Source organism: Lepisosteus platostomus, chromosome 4, assembly GCF_059453375.1.
Source record: "Lepisosteus platostomus isolate fLepPlt1 chromosome 4, fLepPlt1.hap1, whole genome shotgun sequence".
In the NCBI taxonomy this organism is placed as follows: Eukaryota; Metazoa; Chordata; class Actinopteri; order Semionotiformes; family Lepisosteidae; genus Lepisosteus; species Lepisosteus platostomus.
Genome location: NC_142614.1, coordinates 26,884,266 through 26,908,742, shown reverse-complemented (window position 1 = coordinate 26,908,742; position 24,477 = coordinate 26,884,266). Strand labels below are relative to the sequence as shown.

At 41.8% G+C, this 24,477-nt stretch overlaps 1 protein-coding gene and 1 long non-coding RNA gene across 7 annotated transcripts in view; both read left to right on the top strand.

Annotated features, from left to right (window-relative positions):
* The first annotated feature begins 26 nt into the window (after nt 1–26).
* Nucleotides 27–2,859, top strand: LOC148673057 (uncharacterized). The gene is made up of 4 exons (XR_015935928.1): nt 27–204; nt 650–716; nt 1,234–1,311; nt 2,301–2,859. It is a non-coding gene; the product is annotated as an uncharacterized LOC148673057 (long non-coding RNA).
* Nucleotides 2,860–4,180: 1,321 nt separating this feature from the next.
* sec31a (SEC31 homolog A, COPII coat complex component) overlaps nt 4,181–24,477 on the top strand; it is a 31,240-nt gene continuing 10,943 nt past the window's right edge. For 3 of the 6 annotated variants that reach the window (XM_088629261.1, XM_088629258.1, XM_088629257.1), the window contains exons 1-20: nt 4,181–4,420; nt 7,650–7,729; nt 9,276–9,399; nt 9,916–10,114; nt 10,225–10,320; nt 11,004–11,144; nt 13,026–13,168; nt 13,615–13,714; nt 14,390–14,551; nt 15,127–15,279; nt 15,833–16,081; nt 17,220–17,294; nt 17,550–17,591; nt 17,879–17,941; nt 19,514–19,598; nt 20,544–20,722; nt 20,989–21,115; nt 21,685–21,830; nt 22,780–22,953; nt 23,599–23,778. In XM_088629261.1, coding sequence (XP_088485387.1) covers nt 7,651–7,729; nt 9,276–9,399; nt 9,916–10,114; nt 10,225–10,320; nt 11,004–11,144; nt 13,026–13,168; nt 13,615–13,714; nt 14,390–14,551; nt 15,127–15,279; nt 15,833–16,081; nt 17,220–17,294; nt 17,550–17,591; nt 17,879–17,941; nt 19,514–19,598; nt 20,544–20,722; nt 20,989–21,115; nt 21,685–21,830; nt 22,780–22,953; nt 23,599–23,778 — 2,517 coding nt within the window. In that variant the 5' untranslated portion in view covers nt 4,181–4,420; nt 7,650. The remainder of the gene's footprint in view (nt 4,421–7,649; nt 7,730–9,275; nt 9,400–9,915; nt 10,115–10,224; nt 10,321–11,003; nt 11,145–13,025; nt 13,169–13,614; nt 13,715–14,389; nt 14,552–15,126; nt 15,280–15,832; nt 16,082–17,219; nt 17,295–17,549; nt 17,592–17,878; nt 17,942–19,513; nt 19,599–20,543; nt 20,723–20,988; nt 21,116–21,684; nt 21,831–22,779; nt 22,954–23,598; nt 23,779–24,477) is intronic. The other 3 variants (XM_088629263.1, XM_088629262.1, XM_088629259.1) reach the window with 2 other exon arrangements.

Genomic DNA, 24,477 nt, shown 5'->3' with positions numbered 1-24,477 from the left:
CGCGCAGCTCATATAAAACCCCCAAATTGTAAGCGTTAGCTCCTTTTTGACGCTGGGGTGAGAGGAACGAAGTAGAAGACGATGTGGAAAGCTGATCATAGGGGTGGCACATGTGGTGTGCTGTGCAATGCTGGCTTATGCACAAAAGATTATTTTAATGATGTGAGACAAAAATGAAGACGCGTGGGTAGAAGGGAGCACGGAGTAAGTTACAGCAAGTCGGGTTGCGGTAGGGGTCGGCAAAATTATAGTTATCTGAGCAATATGTTTGCACCCTTTCCTCTGGTTATGTACTTAATTAGCGCAAGAATGATTACGATGATACCCAATGTGTCCGATGATTTTAAACTCTTTTCTGCTGTTCACATCATGAAGCATTGTGATTACGATTTATCTAGTTATATGAGGACACGGGCTGACTTCGGTTTCTTACCGCGCCTATTTAGGCGACAGGAAAATCTGGCCTGACTTAGTTGTCGTTCTTATTAACCGATTCCGCTTGGTGAAGGATCTTGTCTGTAAGAGTTCATTCGGTGTAGTATATTGTTCTGGTAAATTGTTATAGTTTCCAAGCCACGTTTTATTTGGAGTTGGCGCTCCTCCCCCAACACCAACGATGAGCTCTAAACATGTTTTGTTTCCCTTCCAGATTCCTTCGTTGCCCATGTGAAAGGTCTTGATCCTTTTGGAGATGGAGTGTAATTGAAGTTTGCAAGGTAATTTACGAGCACCATTTTTAACAATAAAGCGCGGTATATTCCTTCACGCACATGTAATGTCCCACAAACCTCACGCCGAACAGAACACAAAGGAATTGAGTGCTAGTGTCAAACTTGTCTGAACTTCTTTAACAGTAGTTAAGAAGGATGTAGGGCAGCATCAGTTTCTTGTAAATTCAACGCAAGTCTCCCGTTATTAAATCCTGAGTGCAGGAAATGGCGGAGTCAATCGTGTGGCTCAGATGAGGGAGTACGATTAGAATGAAATCGTTTTTTAGGGTACAGAGCACCAGCACTGTTTTACCCGAGCTCTCCCGTATCCGAGTTGAGAAAATTAATAAAGGTTTCAATTGTGCAGCTTGTTAAAACAAATCTCAGCTCGATTAAATAGACAGCTCAGATTTAGGCTTTGGTTTCCTTTAAAATATCACAGAACTGCTGAACACAATTTTTGCCGTGATTTTTAATACGCTGTGATTCTTATTAGTTTTTCCTCTTGTTTCTCTTCCTTCAGAACAGGAGCACTTCACCCTGCTGAGGTTAAATGGACTGTGGGGCTGCACTGTCTGGTACCATTATCTCCACTCGGCAGGTGAGCCATGGAGTCACTGTACACATCACAGCCAATCTGACTGGCCCAGTGATTATAATCAATCACTACCCATCTGACCCTCCTCCGGGGGGAGGATTAAAACTTGTATATGAGGGTGCAGTCAGCTGCTGGAAATCCTTTGTAGTGGAGGCCCCGATTAGTCATTACGTCATAAAGGCCTCTGGAGAAAAATGTTTATTTTAAAATGTAGCAAATGTTTTTGGCTGAAGTGGCCAGATCTTGGTGCAGAAGGGCCACATAGTGGTCATCTAATTTCATTTTTAAGTACATATCTTGTAAAATGGAAAGATGGGTTAGTTTGAGGTCTATAAGTGGTTTAAGAAACTTGCCATTGAGAGGACTGGCCAGTGGTGCTTATATACCCATGTACTAGGCTCTATTACTGTGGGTGTCTTGCAGTACACCGTAAAAGGACACAAAGGACCTGGCTTCTACCAAATGCTAAGTGTACACTAAGCGAGGCCACAAATGCTAACTGATGGCAGTATTTGCTATTGCATCTTGTGGCCTCCTGTCATTCTATCAAGCAGCATCTTCAAAGAAACCCATTTATTTGCCTCATGTATTTTGGGATTCATATTCACAGTGTTGTCTCGGGGCTTCCACAGTACTATAGACAACACAGTCCTAGTAGGACTGCATTACAGTGCATTGAGGAACTGAAATTTTAACTATTATCCTTCATGCACACGCCTTATAGTTGGAAAATCTCTCGGCCGGGTTTTCATGTTGAGCCCAGTGAAGGAAACCTTCCACAGATTGGTCTTGCTGGTGACCATGAGGTCAATCTGGCAGTGCGGGGGGGGGATCAGGGACTAGCCAACAATCTTACAAGTGTGTCCATAGACTTGTGTGGAAATGCAAGGAGTCTTCAGTCTACATCTCGCAGAACTAAAATATCAATTCCTAATGGGAGGCAATGAAGTCCGTTGAATGTGTCGGTGATCTTGAAATTCTTATCTTTGCAGTGTTCCTGGGGATTACAGAGGAATGCTCTAGACCTGCTTTTGCCCGGTTTGAAGACCAGCTGCTTCTGATCTTGTGGGGAATCCTCTCATTTGCAAATGTGGGGGACCGTCTTGACCAATTAACCATGAAAAAACAATAGGCTTCTCACATCCAAGCCCTTTCTTCATGGAAGCTGGAATATCGGCTTCAACATGGCGTAGGGAACAAGCCACCCAGTCCTCAACCCATCAGCCACAAACTTGTTGCAGACATTTCAACAACCATGTAAAACAAGAGCCCTGGTTTTGGTTTATTAGAAGCTGTTTTCAGAGAAGTATGTGTGTAGTGGCGAAATCCATTTTAGGGTGTTTCAGATAAGGTCACATTAATGTAAAAATGAGATTTCAAACATTATCCAGGAATTCTTATATTGCTTTATGGGAACTGTGGAGCCTTTTGGTTCTCACACTAGTAATGTTACCACAAGAGTTAAGTTCTTGGTAATATTCCAGGCTTACTCTGAAGCCTTAATTCTTAAGTGTAATGTAATTTTGTGCCAAATAAATATTTTTAATGAAACATGACTGCAGTCCTTTGAATTTGTTCTTGTCTCAAGCCAATGTCTTATTGGGTAACAAAACAGTACGTGTTCTGTGTGTTTATAGCTATTAAAATGGATCTGGATGTCTGGGTACAAGTCTTTTCCACATTAATGATGTCTTGATGTGAGCTAAGTGTGCACATTTTGAAATTAACCTTGAGCAAATGCTGATCACTTGGCCTCACGTAGACCAAGAGATCGTTCAGTATTGGTTTATATTCTGTGGAATTTAATTTACAGGGCATCTTTTTTTTTTTATAAGGGTCTGAAACAACGTAGGTTTAGAAACAAGTAGAGGGTTATTACAGGCCGAAACATTTCTGCTGTGGAGCCTTCTTCAGGTGTGTCCCAAGCTGAAATGTTTTTCCTTTTTTCAGCATGGAATAAACCTTTACATGTTCCTTTGCAGGTCATGCAGCTACCCACTTGAACTACATAGGTTTAGTTTGTCTAAAGCCTCCCAAGAACCTTTTTAAAGAGATTGTGCTGAGTTGGGAGACAGATTAATTGAAAAGTAGTTATCCTAGCAATGCTGCTTCAGCAGCGAACCTGTAAAACAATGCCCCCTTTCATAGACCTAGTGGAGGCAAAAGATTACATGAAAACTATAGTTTGATAGTGTGTTGCGGTGGATTTCCTGTTAAAGTAATGAAAACAAGTTTGGGAGCTGCTTCAGAGCATTTGGATTGTTAAAGTAAACCAAACATGATTAATTGAAATAACATCTTTAAAATAATGTACTTTAATTGTTGAGCAAACGTTTTCCATAAGATTTACATGATTTTACATCCAATTTAATTTTGAGAACTGAAATGAGTGAAGAAAAATGAAAAAATCTCCAGGGTTTTAGGCTTTAATTTATTCTGACATGCATAAATGGATTATAAACATCTTTACAGAACAACGTGGAAAAGGTGAGATCATTTTTTGTGACATTACATTCCTGCTGGAATATAATCATTAAGTAATTGCAAATATATATTTACACCATGTTTTTCTATTTTTTTGTTTCTCCCCTTCTGAAAAGTACCAAAAAATACGTGATATTCTACAATTAAGGTTTTAGTAAATGGCGTCGCAAAAGATGCATCCATGCGAGAATATTTTAGAAATCAAAAGTGAATGATAAAAAGATTAAATTATACAGGCATTTTTTATTTGTGCAATTCTGATTGTTGCAAACTTATTTACTTCATGTGTCGGTCAACTTTCCTCCCGAGCAAGGACCGTCTTGAACCCTGGGAGAGAGGTCCGCGTTCTCCTCCGCCGGCTGCGAGAGCACCGTCCTGCTCCGCTCGCCGGAAGTGCTCAGTGTGAGGGGTGGAGAGAGGATTGCCACGTTGATGGGGACGTGGACTTTGTTGAGTCGCAGCCGTAAACCTGCAGCCGGGACCAGAAATAATAAACCCCGTAACAACCAGGAAAGGGAACCTGAAGGATAAAGGGGGGAAATATACGATTTAAAGTGGATCAAGAGCAGGCTGACTTCTGATATTTACTTTTTTTTATTTTAAGCAATCAACGTACTGTGCACGGAAGGTAAGGGGACTTTCGTGGAAGATATTCCACTTATTTGTATTACTGCTCGGTACCACTATACCACCAGCCTTCATTCAGGGAGAACACTGCATTTGTTGATCTGCATCCTAGGCCTCAATGCATTCAGGTCTCACAGCTGCAACGCCGGGCACCAGTGAATATTACAAATCCACTCTCGGTTTTACGTGTATGCTTTGCAAGTATTCCTCCGGTTACGCGACGTAAAACCGTATTTTTGGACGCAGCTTCATGCTGCCCCGCAGTTTCCTGTCGACTTTGGTCTTTCCGTTTCATTCATCTAAAAAAGGTAAAAGTTTGCATGACTGGCGTTTTGGAGCTGTGGTTTTCTGTTCAGCATTAATGTGCTGCTTTACGAAAACAATTTGTGTTTACAGTATTACCCCCCCAGCGAATCACTGGGAAAACAACAGTGCTTGTTGGCACAGATCTATGAATTAGACCAGTCGTAAAACTTCATTTTTTTTACCAGATTAAACGTTGCTCTTTAAAAGAAACGCGTTTTTAAAAGGATCAAGGAAATCGCTTACTGTTGTTTTCATATTTATATGGTTTACCACAGAAACGGCAATTCGGGGCCAAAACGCTGTGGCTAGTTATCTATTGAGCCTTTGCCCTCTTGTGTATCGCTGCATAAGGTTCACAGACTATGGCCAATGAGAGTGTAGAATAAAACTTTTTTAATACAATTTCGACCTCATTATGGTCTTTGTTTGAATATTTGTAATTTCACAAATAGTAATTCCTATTCATAATTACATTTTAATCACACTTAAATTTAAGTCATTTAAAAAAGAATTATTGCATTTCACTGTGGTGAAATATTTAGGCGTGGTGAGTCTTTTTCTCTGTAACTGGCTAATTTTAAATATAAACAATGTTTTAACCATATGTTTAATCATATAAATGTTAATTCTCTTCCCTAACTAGAACTCCCTGGGACTGAGAAGATGTAGTACATGATTTAAAGATTTATATGACATAAGAGTTCTTTCTTATGACCTGTTTGAAAAAATATGCGTCTTAAATGTTAATGGAGAAGAATTTAAAAGTGTGAGAACTAGTTGGGATGAGAATCTTACAAAACTGCCCTAAAATTTCGTATTTAATAAATTGTTGTGCTCTGGCCTTTACGAAAACCATATTAGACCTGCTGCGTATGCAGTTCTGGGTTTCCAGCCAAATCATTTCTTTCTTCTCAGTTATGCCATTAGCCAGTGATGTGCACATAAAGCCATCTGAGAGGAGAGTTAGTGATTCTGGGTTACTTATAATTAAGAGTGTTGCGGTTGGCAGAGTTATCATCCTACTATACATCTCATACTACTGACTTCAGGCTACCAACTAGGTTCATTAAGTGCAATTTTTGATTATGTCACATTGCTAAAATATGGTATAATCAGCCTTAAAAGCACATATATTGTCTGGGTTGAGGGTCCCATTTTCCCCTGTGTGCTTTGTACGTTAGCTAAGCATCCACATTTTAGCCAATGAATGATTATTCCCCAAACGCACTATAAGGTTCTTTTACTTAATGGCATGTTGGTGAGTGGGGTAGGTCTGACGTTGGACCTGTGGGTTTGTGCCTGTTGGGAAGGACTTGCGCGTGCAGGGAGCTGTTATCTTTCTGTTGTGTGACCTCCTCTTCTTGTTCTCGGAGTGGATGTGAGCCAGAGTGGGCAGGCTATATTTGAACTGGAGTCCTGATAACCCTGATGTGACCTCATTAACTTGAATTCGTATAGGGAGCTGATGTCTCATCTAGTGCCTTAGTTTCTTCTGTGCAGGTCATTTGACTTGTTAGGTCTCAGCATGAGGTCTGACTGTTTCTTCAAAACTTTGTCATTAGGTGCTTTTGGCAAAGTTAAAGGTCACTGATGTATTCTAATATTTCTCCTTTAAACGTCAGCTTTGTCCAAAATGTGTTTCTGTGACATTCAAATTAACTCAGTCAAATTGTTTAAAAATGGTTTCAGTTAATTATTTCTCTAATTAGTGATTTTGTTTTTGCCCCTTGGGCAACTACAGCTCTTTACTAAGTTTTGCTCTTAGCATCACTGTCTCTCATTTAAAAACATCAAGGCTGATTTTAATTGTTTTCTGCTGACATCTGTGATAACAGTAATACCCGAATTACAACCGAGAAGGGTTACCGTTTTAACTTATAATTTATGTATCCAAGCCCATTCGTGGCTTGGCTCTTGTGTTTTATGATCTATGCATTCCTGTTTGAAAATTAACTTGCAGGTTATTATTAATGTTTGTAAAAATCTATTATGCAATACTGTTGTAAATGCTAAAATCCGTTTTTTTACTACTTCATTCTAAAGTTCCTTTTGCATTTTCCATGAAATAACTTTTAAGAAATTTAGTATGTTTTAAAAAAGAGAGCTAAATGTAAATAAGCAGATTATTATCTATTATATTTTTCTTTGTAAGCTGTAGTGTCTGTTGATAAAATGGGGCCTGTGCATCATTAGAAAGCTCCACCTGATGAACTGCAGGTCTGAACTTGTCCTCAGAGTTTTCTGTGGACTTTGGTGGCAACATGGAAAAACACTCGCACAAAAAATAGTGTTTATATTGGAATATCTTTCCAACAGGTACCACTGATGGCATAAGCATTGTTATCCTGTATCTTGGAGGTAGACAGTCCTTGAGTACAAGATTCCTGCAGATTTTAGATTTATCTTCCACAAATGCTTGAATAACATCTTGAAAACGCAGATTTCATGGCTACTAAATTAGCTGAATTAAGTTCTGTGATGTTTTTACTCCTTCACAGACCATAAACAAATCATTTTTGATGACCACACATTACTTTAAACATGGTTATTGATAAGTTTTTCTCAAGATATTCGTATTGGTCATTGCATGTATCTAAGTGCTCATTTGTCCTTGAAAGTTATAGCTACAATCCTGTATTGGTAAACTAATACATAAGTGCCATTACTTCTCTAAACATCTTAAGAGGGGTAGACACAAGTGTGTGTGTAAGTTGTACTTTTTGCAGCTTGGTGCCTGTTTGAGATTTTTCTATAAAGAATTTGACTTTACAACCCCATTGACCAATTAAAGACGCACTTGGTGTCTGTGAGAATCCTATAAGGATTTGCTTTGGCTTTGGTGTCGAGTGGTTTAGCATAATTCCTTAGGAAATGTTTTTTTTTCCACTTCCATCTCCTCTTGACCTGGTCTTTTTTTCTCCCAGAATGAAGCTAAAGGAAATAGACCGGACTGCAATACAGGCCTGGAGCCCTGGCCAGCACCACCCAATCTATCTGGCTGCAGGTAGGACACATTTCACACCACATTGAGATGCAAACAGCCAGCATCCACAGTATTCAGACTCTTCCTCTGGTGTGGCAGTTTGTGAAATGCCTGCAAAATGATGCCCAGACATCTTATAAATGTAATAGTTTTATTCAAAAAGTGGATGCCCAAACTGAAAACTCCTTAGGGTAAGATATGTCGCAGTAAATGTCAACAAAAACTAAACAGAAACTGGAATATGTTGATTGCTTAAGTTTTTAGACCCAAGAACTCAATATTTGGTGGAAATGCCTTTGGCAGCAATTACAGCCTTCAGTCTTGCACTTTCTTCTCGGCAGATTTGCTCACGCTCTCTCCGGTTGATTGGGCATCACTAATAGATGCCAGGTCTTTCCACAGATTTTCAACAGGATTCAATTCAGAACTTTGGGTCACTCGAGAACATTCACTTTCTTGATCTTACAACACAGTAGTGTAGCTTTGGCCTTGTAGTTTGGATCATTGTCCTGCTTAAGGTACATTTTTGTCCCAGTCCTTGATAGCATTCCTGTTACATTTTTCAGTACTTTGCCCCATCCATGTTCACATTAGCCTTGACTACTTTCCAGTCCCTGATGGCAAGAAACAGAACAATAACAGAGTGTTACCACCATTTTGTTTGACAGTGGGAATTGTGTTGGCTGAGTGATCTACTGTTTGTGTCAAGTGTAACACTGCACATTCAAAATAAAAAGTTCCAGATCTGTCTTGCTTGACCACAGAGCCTTTTACCACATGTGTGCAGAATCACATAGGCTCATGTGGGGCTTGAGGTGTTTTGTGTTTGTTCAGTTACATATAAGATCCCTTTGTGAAGCAACTGGGAAATTGAAATAATTATTTAGTGGCTGAGATAGAAAATGTCCATGAGTCAACAAAGTCACCATTTGCCTCGTATGTAGATCTCAAACCAGTTTCTTCCTTTCCCAGCTACTAGTTCACTTCCGAGAGAGGGCTTGATCTGGGCAGTGTGTGCTGGGTGTCTTTCACTTCTTAATGATCAGCTTTACAAAGAGAGATCAAGTGTCTTTGAAATGTTTTATACCTTTCTCCTGACTCCTGATGTGTGCCTTTATATAACGTTATTCCTGAGTCGTTTGAAAACTCATTGGTCTTCAATGTTGAATCTTTGCTTGATATCCCCTACCTGACCAAGGCATACCTCACCAAATGAACCACTATCACCTACCACTGTCCAGGGTCACTCAACTGTGTTTAAGTTAAATTTGTGCCCCTACATTTAGGTTCACCAGAAGAAATGGTTTGAATACTTAGGGAACTTTGCAATTTTTAGATTATCCATTTACTTTGAATGACTTTTCCTTTTTTCCTTTATTAATTACTTCTTTGATTTTGTTTGTAATGTGTGGAAATGGTAGTGTATAGAACAAATATTAATTGCTACTTCAAATTTGTCATGACTAAAAGCTTTAAAGCAACAGAATGTGAAAAAGATGCGAGGATCTGAATACTTCTGCAAGGCATGGTATGGATTGCTCTTCATGGCCTACTTCTTCACGTCCAGGTACTTCAGCACAACAGCTTGATGCCACTTTCAGTACGACAGCTTCGCTGGAGATCTTTGAGCTTGACCTGGCAGACACCACCTTGGACATGAAGTCCTGTGGCGCTTTCTCCTCTTCACACAGGTGTGTCTGAAGCGCTGGTAGAGGATGAGAGTCCAGGCTGGGGGGGCATGGGGAAGCACAGTACAAAACCAAGGCACACTCTCTAGGAAATATGTTTTTTCAGGCCACGGGGACCAAAAACATAGTGCTGTGGAATTTTCTTTTCCTCTGCCATATCACCCTTTGGTGCCACAGCCATCAGTATTTCCATTCATCCCTCCATTTTCCAGTAGCGTCATCCATTGGAATGAAAACCAGATACATTGAAATACGCATACTCTGACCCTCCAGGACAGCGACTGAATCTGCTATGTGGTTTGCGAAAAAGCTGTTTGGAGTACTTTGGGACTGTATGTTTGGGAAGTGTTTGGGACGATGCTGTTGTTCACTCGCAGGCCATTGAATTAATGTTTTTGACCAGCCTATTGAAATCTCTGTATCACTAGGATATCCAGTAATGACTTTCCTTGCTCTGTGTTTGCCTTTCCAAAACCGTTTCAGTGCTGTGAGTAAGTCTGTGTCTCGGGCCTTTCCTAGGTACCACAAGCTGGTGTGGGGACCACACGGCATGGACTCGCAGGGCCTGCCCTCAGGAGTTCTCATTGCTGGTGGGGAAAATGGCAATGTCATTCTGTATGACCCTGCCAAGATTATTGCAGGAGACGAGGATGTTGTGATTGCCCAAAATGACAAGCACACTGGCCCTGTGAGAGCTCTAGACATCAACCCATTCCAGGTAAAATCATATAAACTCCTAACTTTTCTTTCTGCATCTTTTAGATATGATAAGCACTAAGATTTTGGAAACTTTAATGCATACGTAAAAGGATTCCAATTGTTTCACAGACAAACCTCGTAGTTTCGGGAGGTAACGAATCTGAAATCTACATCTGGGACCTGAACAGTTTTGGATCTCCGATGACACCTGGACCAAAATCTCAGGTAAAGGCGTTTTGCATGTTGTGATTTATTGATTTTCAGCTGTGCATCTGGACGCAGTGGATGTCTTTCAATGGCCGAGTCCAAGTTCTGACTTGTGTCTGTGAAAGAACTTCAAAACTGCTGTGCATAAGCAATTCAGACAGAACAAATCTTCCAAATAAATTGCACCAGTGTGCAAAATTTACCCAAAGAATTGTGGCAGTAATTGCTGCCGAAGGGGCTTCTACCAAATATTGTATCGATGGGTCTGTATACTTATACAATCGAGAAACGTTTGTTTTTGTTGACATTTATTTTGCCTTAGAAGTCTTCAGTTCGAGTATTCTGGTCTTGAAATAAATATTAAGTTTAAAAAGTGTCCATCATTTTGTAATTTCACAAAATGGGACAGCCATAGAAAGAGTCTGATTATGTTTGCAAGGCACTATATTTGAGCAGTGTCTCTTTCTTGGATCAACTGACATAACATCATATAGTGTATAGTCTTGTGTGCAGTAATGTTAGAAATGCCAGCATTCTGTGTGAGGCACTGTATTTCTGGTTTCGATACTGTCTTCGCTGAAGTTCTCTGGCAAGCTCAGCGATTTCCCCCCCAGCGCCACAGACTGCGCTGCGGTCTTGTGAAAGAGGTCTGAGAGCAGGGTTTTTTCTCTAACGGGGGATCTGTTGGTGTTCCGGCTCAGCCCCTGGAGGATGTCGGCAGCGTGGCGTGGAACAGGCAGGTGCAGCACATCCTGGCCTCGGCCAGCCCCAGCGGCCGCACCTCAGTCTGGGACCTGCGGAAGAACGAGCCCATCATCAAAGTCAGCGACCACAGCAACAGGGTAGGAGGCCTCTGGTGCAAAAAGACAAGAAGCCTGCACTCTGCTCTGTTCAGGTTGTCCGTGGGCTTCAATCTGTTGCATGAAAGTCAACAGTGATAATTTGTCTAAAAACCACACCCCTTTTCTCCACGTTAATTTGATAAATAGGCACCCAACAGTTAAATTGCTAAAATATAGTGATAGCTGTAAGAGTATTGAATATGTTCCTGGTGTTTTCTAATCAAATCCATTTAGAAGTCCACTTTCAGCAGTGCCATCCAAAACTTCCAGGCAGAATTGTACTGTAGATTCATATCGGATCTTAACTCCAAACAGTTGAGATACAATTAGATATGGTTGCTTCAACTGATACCAACCATGTTAAATACTTTTTAGGATCTTCTGATATCAAAGGATGGTGATGGCTTGTGTTGTATGGGCACTGTGGTGTTTTGTGCTTGTTGTTACACAGTCTAATCTTTTTTTGTGAGGAGGTTCTCTGTCATACAGATGTTGGGCTTGCATATCTCCGAGTCTAGGGTGGGTTTTTGCAGAATTCCGGACTCGCTTTTTAAGTCATGGCTTTGAAAGAAAATTTCAAGTCCACAGTTTTTGGATGGCTTAAATCATTTCCTTCTGTTATTATTCCTTCCATGAAATACATATACATGTATCTTGATTATCCTCAGCTCATGGTCAAAGAACTGTAACCCATTTTCTTGTTAAAGAGAATAGCTACATGAAAATGTGAAAGACAAAACGATCTCCTTTGCCTGAATCAAATATTTTAAGTCTAACAGTCTTGACCACAGCTCTTATTTAGAAGTTTATTTTGAAGATTTCTGGCTTGATGTGAAGTCATGGAATATTTTATATTTCGCCTCCCTGCAGAAGTTTTATGTTTGTTACACTATTCCTAGGTTTAATAATTGTAGCACCCTTGGTTACACTCATTTTGTTTTTGTGTGTAATTATCCCTTAGTGTTGCATTGAAACCACATTTGATCACTTCCAGCTAATATCATAATGGCTATAACTTTTTTGGATTTTTTATTTATTTAAATGTGTTAACCACACAAGCCTGTTTACTTCTCGACTCAATTTGTGTTTCCAGCAAAAAACTGGTGCCTGAAAACATTTCTCAAACTGTTCTTTCAACTGACCCACTGGCAGTACGGGGATGACTCATACCATAATCTTGAATGTGTACGTCCTAGGAATGTGATTACTCTCTGGTCAAGATTCAGAGCATTCAAAGCATTTTGGTTACACGTATTATAAAATCATTTGATTTTCCAGGCCATGTAATAGGACAATCAAACAATCTGAATTCTCTGCTGTACCACCATCCTTTTCTTTTCAGCTCTTCTTAGAAGGGTAAAGCCTCATAGGATGTTATTTGTATTTTTGAAAGGAAAAGGAATTTGATCACACTGGGAAGATCTAAATATAGGCAGGCATAAAATTTCCCTTTACAGAATGAATGGGGGTGGAAAAATTAGATGATGATTGAACTGAGCATAAACAAACTTTGGAGCTCTTCATGCAAGTTCAGATTATAAAAGCAGACCATCACAGAAGCTGTCGCATATTAGACTTTTCGGTCCAATTCAGTTCTGGCCCTTCGTATGTACAGCTAGTCCCATTAATTTTGTAATTGGGTTAGTTAACAATTAAATTAGTTAACTGGTTCTGACAAAACGGGTTGAAACTGACCGTCCATATATTACAGCAGTGTCCATGTCCTTTCAGGAGCCTGCTCATTCTGATGATGTTCCAGCTGCTCTGTTTCACAATGGGCCTAGAAAGCCGAAGGGGCTGCTGGTCATCTATTTTTAGTGGCAGCGTTGCGGTGGTGTTGTGCCATCAGGCTGTGCTCTGAGCCGCTCTGCCTCTATACAGATGCACTGTTCCGGGCTGGCCTGGAACCCGGAGGTGGCCACTCAGCTGGTCCTGGCCTCTGAGGACGACCGCATGCCTGTCATTCAAATGTGGGACCTCAGGTTTGCCACCTCTCCCCTGAAAGTCCTGGAGAACCATACAAGGTACAGTCGCCCCCTTCTTTAGTTAAAAATGCAGAAAAGAACACTGACGGATAATTGTTGACACACTAACCTTCTATTATGAAGGACATGAAAGGACATCTTGTTTATTTTGAATGCTAACTGGCCAATCTGCAGAAATGTGTGTGGTTGTGACAGTTGAATTTTAACAGTTTTGTACTGTGGCAGACATATTTGCTTACAAATCTTAACTGAAATGTTTTGAAATCTGGGCACATCTTATGCTGTTTGTTCTAGCTTTGAATTATAAAAGGCAGAACCCAAACATCTACTGTATAAGACTAAAATAAAGGCTACAAAAATTGTTTGGCAGCTTGTTGGTGTTTATGTGACACTACTGTTTGGCCACCTGTTTTCAGTGCCTGGATAAAGCTGTGGAGTCTGTGTATACCAAGAGTTACTCTGTGACTTTGTCATGTGTTGTGCAGAGGGGTGCTGGCTATTGCCTGGAGTCTTGCAGATCCGGAGCTGCTCCTGAGCTGTGGGAAGGACAACAGGATTCTGTGCTGGAACCCCAACACAGCAGAGGTGAACTGCTCAACTCGCTGCTTCCCAGAGCCTCACACCTGCAGAGAGAGAGAACTCGGGAAAGGCAACAGCTCCTGTGGACCATTCTGGGACCAGTTTTTAGCTTTGATCTTTTCCAGACTGAAGGGCGGTAGTTAATTGGTACTTGACATCCATAGGACAATCTTACATGTTTTAAAACCCTGTATGGTGAACAAGAAAATGAACAATATTTTCCCTGAAAGGTCTGTGAGGGATAACTGCCAACAGCTTGTTTTTTCATCAAAAGCAGATTATTGAAGTCTTTCTGACTAATACTGAAAATCCTGTTTTTGTTGCGCATTTAGTGTGTTCTGCCGGGTAAATCCTAATATTTTAAAAAAATGAACTGGTACCTTTCCAGGTTAATTACATTTATTAAATGTCTTCATGAACTGAAATATATTTTTTTTTATACAACACTGACAATAGCATTTTGCCTGGCTGCTCATTATCAGTTTATGTTGCTGTTAAAACAGAGTACAGATAACGTTCTCTGCTTAAGGGATGGCTTGCTTTTATCCTAACTGCTGCGGTGTGTTTGCTGGCGTGTCCGCGGGTGGCTGTACTCATGCTGGTTTGGTGCCAGGCTGACGCAGACGCGCCGGGCAGCTGAGCCGCAGGCGCACCATCGTTGATCGTGCCGCCGTGTTCCAGGTGCTGTACGAGCTGCCCACCAGCACGCAGTGGTGCTTCGATATCCAGTGGTGCCCCAGGAACCCCGCCGTCCTCTCGGCCGCGGCCTTCGACGGGCACGTCAGCGTCTATTCGATCATGGGGGGCAACGCGGAGAGCCAGAGCCGGAAACAAGCGGATCAGGTGCTGATGGTCCCTGTCCGGTTGACAACGCGATCAGAACCCTGTTCATGGTTCTGCTTTTGCGAGAAGTATTTTTTATTACAGCCCCTTAACTTTGTCATTGGTTATCTTTAGGGCACTATGCCTGCTTTGCTTCAAGCCACAATAGGAAAACTCATTCATTTTTGTATCATTACAGTATTATTGCAGTAGTGTAGTGTAATTATTTCTGTATTGGCTGATTGAGTGTTTGATCACATGCAGATACACGTTATGCATTAAGCCACTTCTTAACAATTTTCACCAAGAAGTGCATGGGTAAAATACATTGCATTTGTTTACAGGCAAACAAGAAAATAATCAGAAAAAAAGTTTTCTGCATCAAGGATAGTTTTTGTAGAGCAAAGCTAAAATAGGAAGTTTTATGAAACTATTCAAAATTATTATAAAAACTATATATTCGCTTTAAATATCTATTTAGACCTGCCTGTTTTGGAAAAGGCTGCGCTGTTGTGAAGGTAGCGCAGATTCCGATGAGATACAGTGGGAATGCACGACTCCTCGTTAACGCGAGCTGTTCTTGTTCCTGCACGTAGCTCAGCTCTTCGTTTGGGAATCTGGACCCGTTTGGAACAGGCCAGGCTCTGCCCCCCCTCCAGCTGCCCCAGCACACACCCCAGCAGAGCACCGTCATGCCACTGAAGAAACCACCAAAGTGGATCCGCAGGCCCGTGGGAGCCTCTTTTGCGGTGTGTTCCTTAATTGGGTTTTTTTTACTTTACTTTTTTTTTCTGCTGCTCTCCCGCTTTTGGACTATTTATATGTGTTATCACCTCTCAGCTTACAAACCCCACAACCTCACACGATGCGGGGGGTGATTCAGGTCAAGGGCAGACTCCTCTGACCAGCCCACCTTCAAGACACTTGTCTTTTAATTACATTACACGCAACATAGCTCTGTTCTGCAAGCTGCGCCCTGTCTGACATTTTTCCGCCCGTTCTCGGTGGCGGGCAGGGGAATCCTGGCCAGTCAACTGTCGACGCGTCTAGAACCTGCAGCGCTTGGGTTACAGATCTCAACCACCATCTGGGCAACACTTAAGGTTAAAATCACCTTTCTCGGGTGTTAGTATTTTTTAATTATTTGTGGCTTTTTGTATCTGAAAGCATTTGTGTTTTGAAAGCCTCCTTTTTAAAAACGGATACCCAAGTCCTTACCACATATATAAAAATGTCCAAAGAACATTTTAAAAGTGTAACTATTTTCTTTTTGTCTCATTGTCATCATTTCGCTATTTGCAGTTTGGAGGCAAGCTTGTGATGTTTGAAAACATCAAGGCTGCAGCGCAGCAGCAGCAGCAGCAGCAGCAGCAGCAGCCGCCGGTACCTCACTGCGTCTATGTCAGCCAGGTCGTTACGGAAACCATGTTCCTGAAGCGCTCTAACGAGCTGCAGTCGGCCATGACCGCAGGCAGCTTTGTGGATTTCTGTCAGTCCAAAGTGGAGTCCTCCCAGAACGAATTTGAGAGGAATGTGTGGTCTTTCTTAAAGGTGAGGATTAATGTGAAAAGTGATTCTCAAAGAAAATGATTTTTTCAGGTTGCTTTTAGGTTACATTTAGGTGATGTTTATGCTGAAGGCCATCATGACATTCTTGTAGGCTTTTCCTTTACTAAGTCATCTAGATGACAAAGAAAATCCACATGTATTTGTTTCTCCAGTTATAGTTTTAATTTTCTGAAAGCCTTGAAGTTGACATGGTTTCATGCTTGTGCTGTTTAGCATGCATTATATTTTCCTTGGGGAAAATAAGAAGACAGCAGTTTCTTTGGTTCAAAATCTGTTTCTCAGGTTGGTTAATGGGGCAAAAGAAGTGAAAAGAATGCACCGAACTGTTGAAGTCACAGTTTTACAACATGTATGGATTGCATTTGATTTACTAGACATTTGAGTTCCTCGGGTTCAAAGGTGGCACTGCTTTAGATGTGCATTTGTTTGTGGTATAGTTTTCTGTATCTGTTGGAGCTTAAATCCTGACATTCAGTATAGAATCAGTGCCACACAAGAGACTATTCAGGCATTAATGACATTGATGTTCTTTCTCAAATTTGTCTACAAGCTAAAGGATAGTGTACTTTGATAGGTACATAGTTTAGAGAATTAACTCTATAAACGTCAACAATCATCCATTTTCTAACCACTTTATCCAAAACCACTATAAGCAGTGACGGGGAAGCTGGAGGTTAACCCAGCAAACAAATGAATACAAGTCAGGATACGGCAGACCATTGCTGGGCACACACAGACACAGACATACACACACTCACACCAGAGACAGTTTTTACAGAAGCCGGTTAATCTACTAGTATGTCTTTGGACCGTGGGAGGAAACTCCATTAGAACACAGGTAGAACATCCAAAACGCACACCCCAGGTCTGGCATTGAACCTCAGTGCTGTGAAGCAGCAATACTAACCGCTGTGCCACTGCTCCAGCCACTAAATGTCAACATTTGGAATAAGAACACTTGAAGCAAAAGTGTGTTCTAAAAGTATGAGGACCATTAGAATAGTCTGATGACTTTTTAATTGGCACATTGGTGTGTTTTCTTTTGAATCGGAAACATTCACCAAGCGAGTCAAGAACTAAACAGACTTTTTTTTTTTTATTTGTGCCGTTATGTTTTCAGGCTAACTTTGAGAGCAATCCCCGTGGCAAATATTTGGACCTTTTGGGATACAAGAAAGAGGATTTGGCTCAGAAGGTGAGTGCCTTTCGTGGTCTTGATTGAATCATTGTGATGTATGGTTTGGGCTACTAGTCTGAGTTTGTGCTGTGATTTCCTTGCATTTAAAGAATCGAAGTACGGGTAGGATATTTCTTAGGTCTTTGGCCATGTTATTCTGAGTGCAACAAAGTGCAGTGCAGCTGCTGACTCAACATTTTGTCCTGGCCAGTAGCAGTTCTGTGACTTTACTGTGTTCTTTGAGTGCAATTCACATCTGACCTCTGTTTGTAGATCACTGGAGTGCTTCAGAAGGAAGAGACCAGTTCTTCGGAGGTAGGTATTTAGGTTTAGCAGTGCAATCTCACTTTCTTCCTTCTTCTAGTGGTGTTTCTTCACTCTGGAAACTTACCTGTGTGAAAGGCATTGATTTCTTACCAAATGTGTTAATACTTCTTGGTGAAACGGTGCACTCGAGAATCATGGATTTTTGTCCTAACCAATGTGTAATTCCATTCATCTTGGCTTTTGCAATGATTTTTATCCTCCCTGCAATGACGAATCCTGCACGAATGTGTACGTCTCTCTTCTCGTGGCTGTCCCGGCCCTCTTCCTGTGTGTAGCCTGAGCAGACAGACTCCATTTCTGGCGACTCTCCTGCAGCTGAGCAGCTCCCCTTGGAAGAGGTATTCACACTGGCCGACTGGGCTCTTCACAGTCCTTGTTCCTCGCCTCTCTTTTCTCTCTGCTTTGATGTGGGGTTATAATTTGGAATGTTAGAGGCTAACCTCTTGCACACCTCACTGAAAGGAGAAAGCCCATTGTACTAAGCTCCACTATTCAACATGCCACTGATGGACATAAAATCCGGTTATAAACCCAATAATAAAGGCAATAGCATCTGTACGACAGTGGGATAGGCGTGGAAGTTCTTGTAAGAGTCTTAATACTTGGTGTGACTCTGAGCCTTTTCCATGTTGTCAAAACACAAAACTCAGTGCAACTATAAAGATCATTGTGGGTAGGATGAGATCTTCACTAGAAGTGGTCCATGCCAGTGACGAAGTGTACAGGCAGGTGACCTTATGCATCCATTCTTTCAAAGAACTTGCAAACGTGGACTTAGATTTAGGACTTAGAAAAGGACTAGGTTTGTTTTGTGCAGTCTGAAATGTACATCCACCTTGTAACAGTGGGTGTGCAGAGAAGTTTGTGAATTGTTTTTTTTCAACCATTAATTTGAGAACACTTTATATATTTTTTTAAATATAAAATATTTAAATATAATTCCCTTTTGTGTTTCCTATATCTTGACTGCAAAAACTAGTTGCTTGCCAGAATTTCTTTACCAACACTTTGTAGGAGAACAAAAGTGTTGTTACAGTGTGCAGGCATTGGTGGTATAAAAAACAGCATCTTGAGGCTTGGGAAGGGCACCCTTTCATATAAACAAAATAGACCTGTTCATTTTCCTTAAGGAGTAATTTTATGCTATAGCTTGTCGGACGTGTGTGTTTCAAATAATGAGACAAACAAGGGACCCCAATACCGATCAGAGTGCGTTTCCTTAATCTGAAGCCTGTTGAGGGTGATGTTGCATATTAGTGAAATTGGATATAAAGATTTGCAAATATTTAGACACATTCTGAGGAATTTTAAAGCATACATACACAGTATACTACAGGTACTATGCTTAGAAATCATAAATCATTCTTTGAGCTGTGAGTTCATACATCTGTCTCCAGTTTTTGAGAAATTTGTTCTTATTCTTATTCTTTTGCCATGTGTGTCCTGGAACAAAGCAAACATGCCTTATGTTTTTTTTCTTCTGGGAATGGGGTTGGTCCCATATTTCAATGTGAGACTCCATTTTCTGACTGAGTAGCAGGCAGATGTATATTTCAGATAAAATAGATTCCAAACATTACTTCCCAGTAAAGGTTGAGATAAAAGTAGTATACTACTAGTTCCTAGGAGAGTTTTTTTTTTGTAAATTTCATGTGGAGATCATTTTGCTTTTTTAAAAACTGACATTGTCACAATAAATGCTACAATACTTCTGTGCTGCGGTAAAGTCTGAAGCTCATGATCACATTATCATTTAGTCATCCTGTGCAATGGTCACCAAATATTGTGCTACTAGGGACCACAGGTGAAACTTTTGACACTTTTGTCAGGCCAATTTTTTTTTTCTAATGCAGATGATAAATGATTTTTAAGCACATGACTTTCTTTGCTATCCTTACTGCGTCACCCAGAGAAAGGAAGAAGATGGAGAAAGTGACGTCCTTAAAGAGAGACCTGCTGCTGCTAAAGAGATATTTAACCTCTCAGTCAGCGAAGGCAAGTTGCTGCCCCACTGGGGTTTCTCATTTATTGCACACCAGTCATTCCCAAAGACAGGCCTGAATAATATCTCTACCCACCTTTATAGAAAAGACTAAAAGGTGTTAATACATTTGCTCTTTTTTTCTGCAAATCAGAAATTGAGCTTTTTCCAGAGGGTCTTTTTATCTGTATACAATAACCTATATACCTATTAAACAGTTATGTAAAATGAAAAGGTATAAATTAGGACTGTGTGTTTATCCAATTTTTTCACTTCTAGTCTGACTCAGCTGTTTTTCTTTACTCTAAATAATAGCATACAGTCCAACACTAGCTCTAAAACAGCACTTCAAAAAAAGTCTCTGGATGCTGGTGTGAAATGAAATCTGAAGTATTCTTCCATCCAAAGCTTTAATAAAAACAAAGTAGTATCCCTAAACCTCTTTTCTTAAATCTGCAGTTCCTTTTTGTTTTTACACATCTCTGTTTTGTTTTTCCTGCTGTTTATTCTGTTCTTTTGTTTTGCTTGATTTCATAGATGAGATGTGGTCAGCAAATTCACGTGCAGATTTCAAAGTGCCTTGCTTTGTTAATTGACTTCACACTTTTGCACAACACTAATTTTAACTCACAGTTCTTGTATTTTGATTTTTGGGCTGCACTTTACAGGGAGATCAATGTTAAAAGGCTGATTGTCAGCCTTTATTCAGTTCCACAAGTTCACTGGTGCTTATCCATCGATTTGTGTGCCTAAACAAGCATCATTATCAGTGTAGTTTGACTCCAAGCCCATATGTATTAAAACTGTTTCAGAAACCACATTAAATTCTGAAGTACCTAGGAACCTGGAATATTTTTCAAGCTTAGGTGTGTGTAAAGATTGAAGTAGTTTGGTGTAGTTGTGGCTTAGACCTTGCCAAAAGCTTTTTTTGTTTAGCCAATGTTTTGTTTCTGTTGCAGACCTGGATGGGCTCATCACCCAGGCCCTGCTCACCGGAGACTTTGAGGGGGCTGTTGACCTCTGTCTCCATGACAATCGCATGGCCGACGCCATCATCCTGGCCATCGCTGGAGGGCAGGAGCTTCTGGCAAAGACGCAAAAGAAGTACTTTGAAAAAACCCAGAGCAAGATAACCAGGGTGAGAAGACCAACAGTGAGCCAAAAGGCTTCTTCATTTTTTTTTAATTGTTCAGCCATGTTCTTCACAGTCTACTAGGAGTCATTTACAAGCACATTGTTTTTCACAACAACAATTAGCAGTCCTTATAATTCACTCATACTTCGAATTCGACTATGGCATCTTTAAAAGTAAACTATTTGACGTTTTACAACATGATTTTATTTTTTTGTTTTTAGTATTTATAAAAGTTCCATAAGGCTTTTTCTCCCCCTCCCCCAATTTAGCTGATCACCGCAGTGGTGATGAAGGACTGGAAGGAGATTGTTGAGGCATGTGATCTTCAGAACTGGAAAGAGGCGCTGGCGGCTGTGCTGACGTATGCCGGCCCTGAAGAGTTTGCCTCCCTGTGTGGTGAGGAGCACTTCTCTCGCCGTCTTGAATTTAGACATTCCTTCCTCTCCTGTGCCACTGAATTGGCTGCAAGTGTATTTCCCAGAGATGGGCTTCATGCAATGTGGTCCAAACCAGCCTTGTTGAAATTTGGCCCGGTAGGGTTTGCTGGTGCTGTACAGGGCTTTTAGTGTTGATAAGTCAATCTTCCTTATGCTTTATGGCATGTGAGGTCCTGATAACACAAGAAACTATTCATAGTAACGCTAACGTTATGTCATTCATTATTTTAAACCTTTGTACAGAAGGCAGCAAAGTGAAATATTTCCCCCATCACTGAAAAATCTAGATAATTGCAGCGCGAGCTATGGAAATCTTTAAATGGTTTAATATCTTTGTTTAATATGACAGACAATAATGTCAAAAATAAAACGTGCAATAATATGGTCTGTAAAGTGACTTCTGATTCTGCACGTTTACTTTCATCATCTTGGGTTATGCTGAATATGATTTAATGACAAGGGAAACCTCTCACCATTTCTTACTGCATAACCGGAATCTAGTTGTATCTTACTGTGTCTGTTTTCTAGATCTTCTTGGGACTCGACTGGAAGGCGATGGGGACCTGGAGCTCCAGGCGCAAGCCTGCCTCTGCTACATCTGCGCTGGTAACGTTGAGAAACTGGTTGCCTGCTGGACCAAAGCACAAGATGGAAACAGCCCTCTCTCCTTGCAGGTTTGTAGGGAAAGTACTAAACCCTCTTGTGCAGTCTGCTAGGGGTATTTATTCAAATTCCTCAACAAAAGCTTGGCAAAAAGCATTGGTTGGCATTGTCTCTACTGTACTGCAAAGTGAAATAGTGAAAACCCTCACAATTAAATTGCCGTGAGCCAGGTTGTCCAGGAGATGATCCAAGAATCAGATGCTACACTGTACATCTGAGGCTCGTCTTTTCTGACTGCATGAATTGTCTGAATTTGATGGGAATCTGATCTGTAGTGCCCTTCTTGTAGCTAAACCCGGCAGGTTTTCCTTTACTCTCACTTCTTGCTGGCAGATAAATTATTGCTAATGCTTAATAATTAGTATTAAAAAGGGTGGTATGGTAGCTTGGTCGTCAGGGCTGATGCCACACAGCCCTTGGGTCAGGAGTGTCTTGTATATAGACTTTACACGCTCTCACTGCGCCCACATGTGGTGTTCTCTGGGTGCTGTGGTTTCCTCTTGCCCTCACAAAATCGTGCAGGCTGGGTTTGCTCAGCACAGAGACGTTCTTCCTGGGTTAGTTGTAGTTTTTAATACAACACTTCAGATAATGGATGGGTAGTGCTAAACTGAGTTTGAGATATCTTTAAAATATTATAGTCTGATTACAGATACCTTGGCTGTGGTTTCTGCAAGACCAAATTAAATACCGATCAGATTCTCAACCTGAATGATTTGGCATCATTACATTTTAAGTGGTATCATAAATGGTGTCATCATGAAAATATGTTTTGGAAGATAATTTGTGAGATTCTGCATTTTGTGTTTGAGACCCACAACGTGGTGCAGCAACTGCAGTTGGGGATGAGCACAAAGCTTCTGCAGTGCCACCTGCTGCTTGTTAGGTGTCAGTGGCAGGGAGCCAGGCAGTGGGTGGGGGCACTGCTGTTACCCCCTGTCCCCCTGTCGCCCCCTGCAGGACTTGGTGGAGAAGGTAGTGGTGCTACAGCGGGCGGTGGAGGCGACGCGCAGAGCGAGCTCGACGCCGGTGGGCGCTCTGCTGGCAGAGAAGATGAGCCAGTACGCTAGTCTGCTGGCCGCCCAGGGCAGCCTGGCCACCGCCATTGCTTACCTGCCCAGCAGCACTGACCAGGTACCCGAGATCTGTGTGTGTGCGGGGTGGTATTCGTTGCACTGTAAGTGAGTAAAAAGTAACCAGAACTGCCTAACGAAGGGCTGGGAAGTTAACTTGTTTTCTGTAATGATGGAATTGGGGTGGTAGCCAACAAGTCAGTAGCTGGGTTGTTCATATATTTGCAGTCACACTGACCTCAAGGGTAGGCACATGTATGCTGAACTCTTTGAATGATAAAATAGATTCAATTTAATTTTTAATAATAATAGTGTGTAGGGGGGTTTGGAAAATAAAAAAAAGTTTAAAGAGGAAGTCAACTGTGATGAGTTAATGTCCGGTGAAATAGGTGTGGGCCTTCCATCATGTGTGAGCATAGCTGCGACACTGGAGCAGGAGAGCTATGGCCTGTGTTTCGGGCTCTTGTTGTGGGATGTGATCAAAAGAACCTCTTTTCATAAAGTGTTCCTTATTTATTTGACTTGGGGTTTTAAATAATATTTAACAAGATTTGTGGAGACGCAGCTCTATGTGAAATATTAGATGCAGACCAGCTCGTCATTAAGGTGTTTCTCTGTAAAGGTGGGAGTATATGCAAGACCTCTTGTCAGTGTGTGTTGTGGTGTGGTTGCCTCTTCCCTGTACTGACCTCTTTCTTCCTCCCAGGCGGCTGTCGTGCAGCTGCGTGACAGGTTGTACAGGGCACAGGGGGTGCACACTGGAGCGCCGGCAGCCCTGGGCTTCCCCTCTACGGCCACGGAGAGAGCAGCACCCAGACAGGCCTACACCTCTGTAGGCCAGGCCCAGCAGCAGGCGTCAGCCCTCGCTCAGCAGTATTACACTCAGGTATCAACCTTCTTGCCCTCCCCCCTCGCTCGGCAGGGTAACAGTGGGGTCCCGGCCCTCTCCTTTCCTCCCTCCTCGCTTAGCAGACTTACACTCGGGTCCCGGCCCTCACCTCTCCCCCCTCCTCACTCGGCAGGGTTACAGTGGGGTCCTGGACCACTCCTCTCCTCTCCCCTCTCTCGGCAGGGTTACACTGGGGTCCCAGCCCTCTCCTCCCTCCTCACTCGGCAGGGTTGCACTCGGGTCCCGGCCCTCTCCTCTCCTCCCTACTCGCTCGGCAGGGTTAAACTAAGGTCCCGGCCCTCTCCTCTCCTCTCCTCTCCTCTCCTCTCCTCTCCCCTCACTCGGCAGGGTTACACTGGGGTCCTGGCCCTCTCCTCTCCCCTCACTCGGCAGGGTTACACTGGGGTCCTGGACCACTCCTCTCCTCTCCTCTCCCCTCGCTCGGCAGCGTTACACTCGGGTTAAGTCTGTTTTGAGGGTTTTGATGTTTGCTGCTGATGGGAGGAGGCAGAGAGGCTTCATCACAAGGAAACACTCTTATGTATTTCATATAATGCACTTGAAAGCCCCCTCAAAATGTTATCGTTTTGCACGTTGGCGAAACTATTGTCTGAAACTCTGTGTTGTCTTAGGATAGTTCACATCTTAAGGCTTTATCAAATTTATCTGACAATTGAGAAGCCCATGATTTTAAGC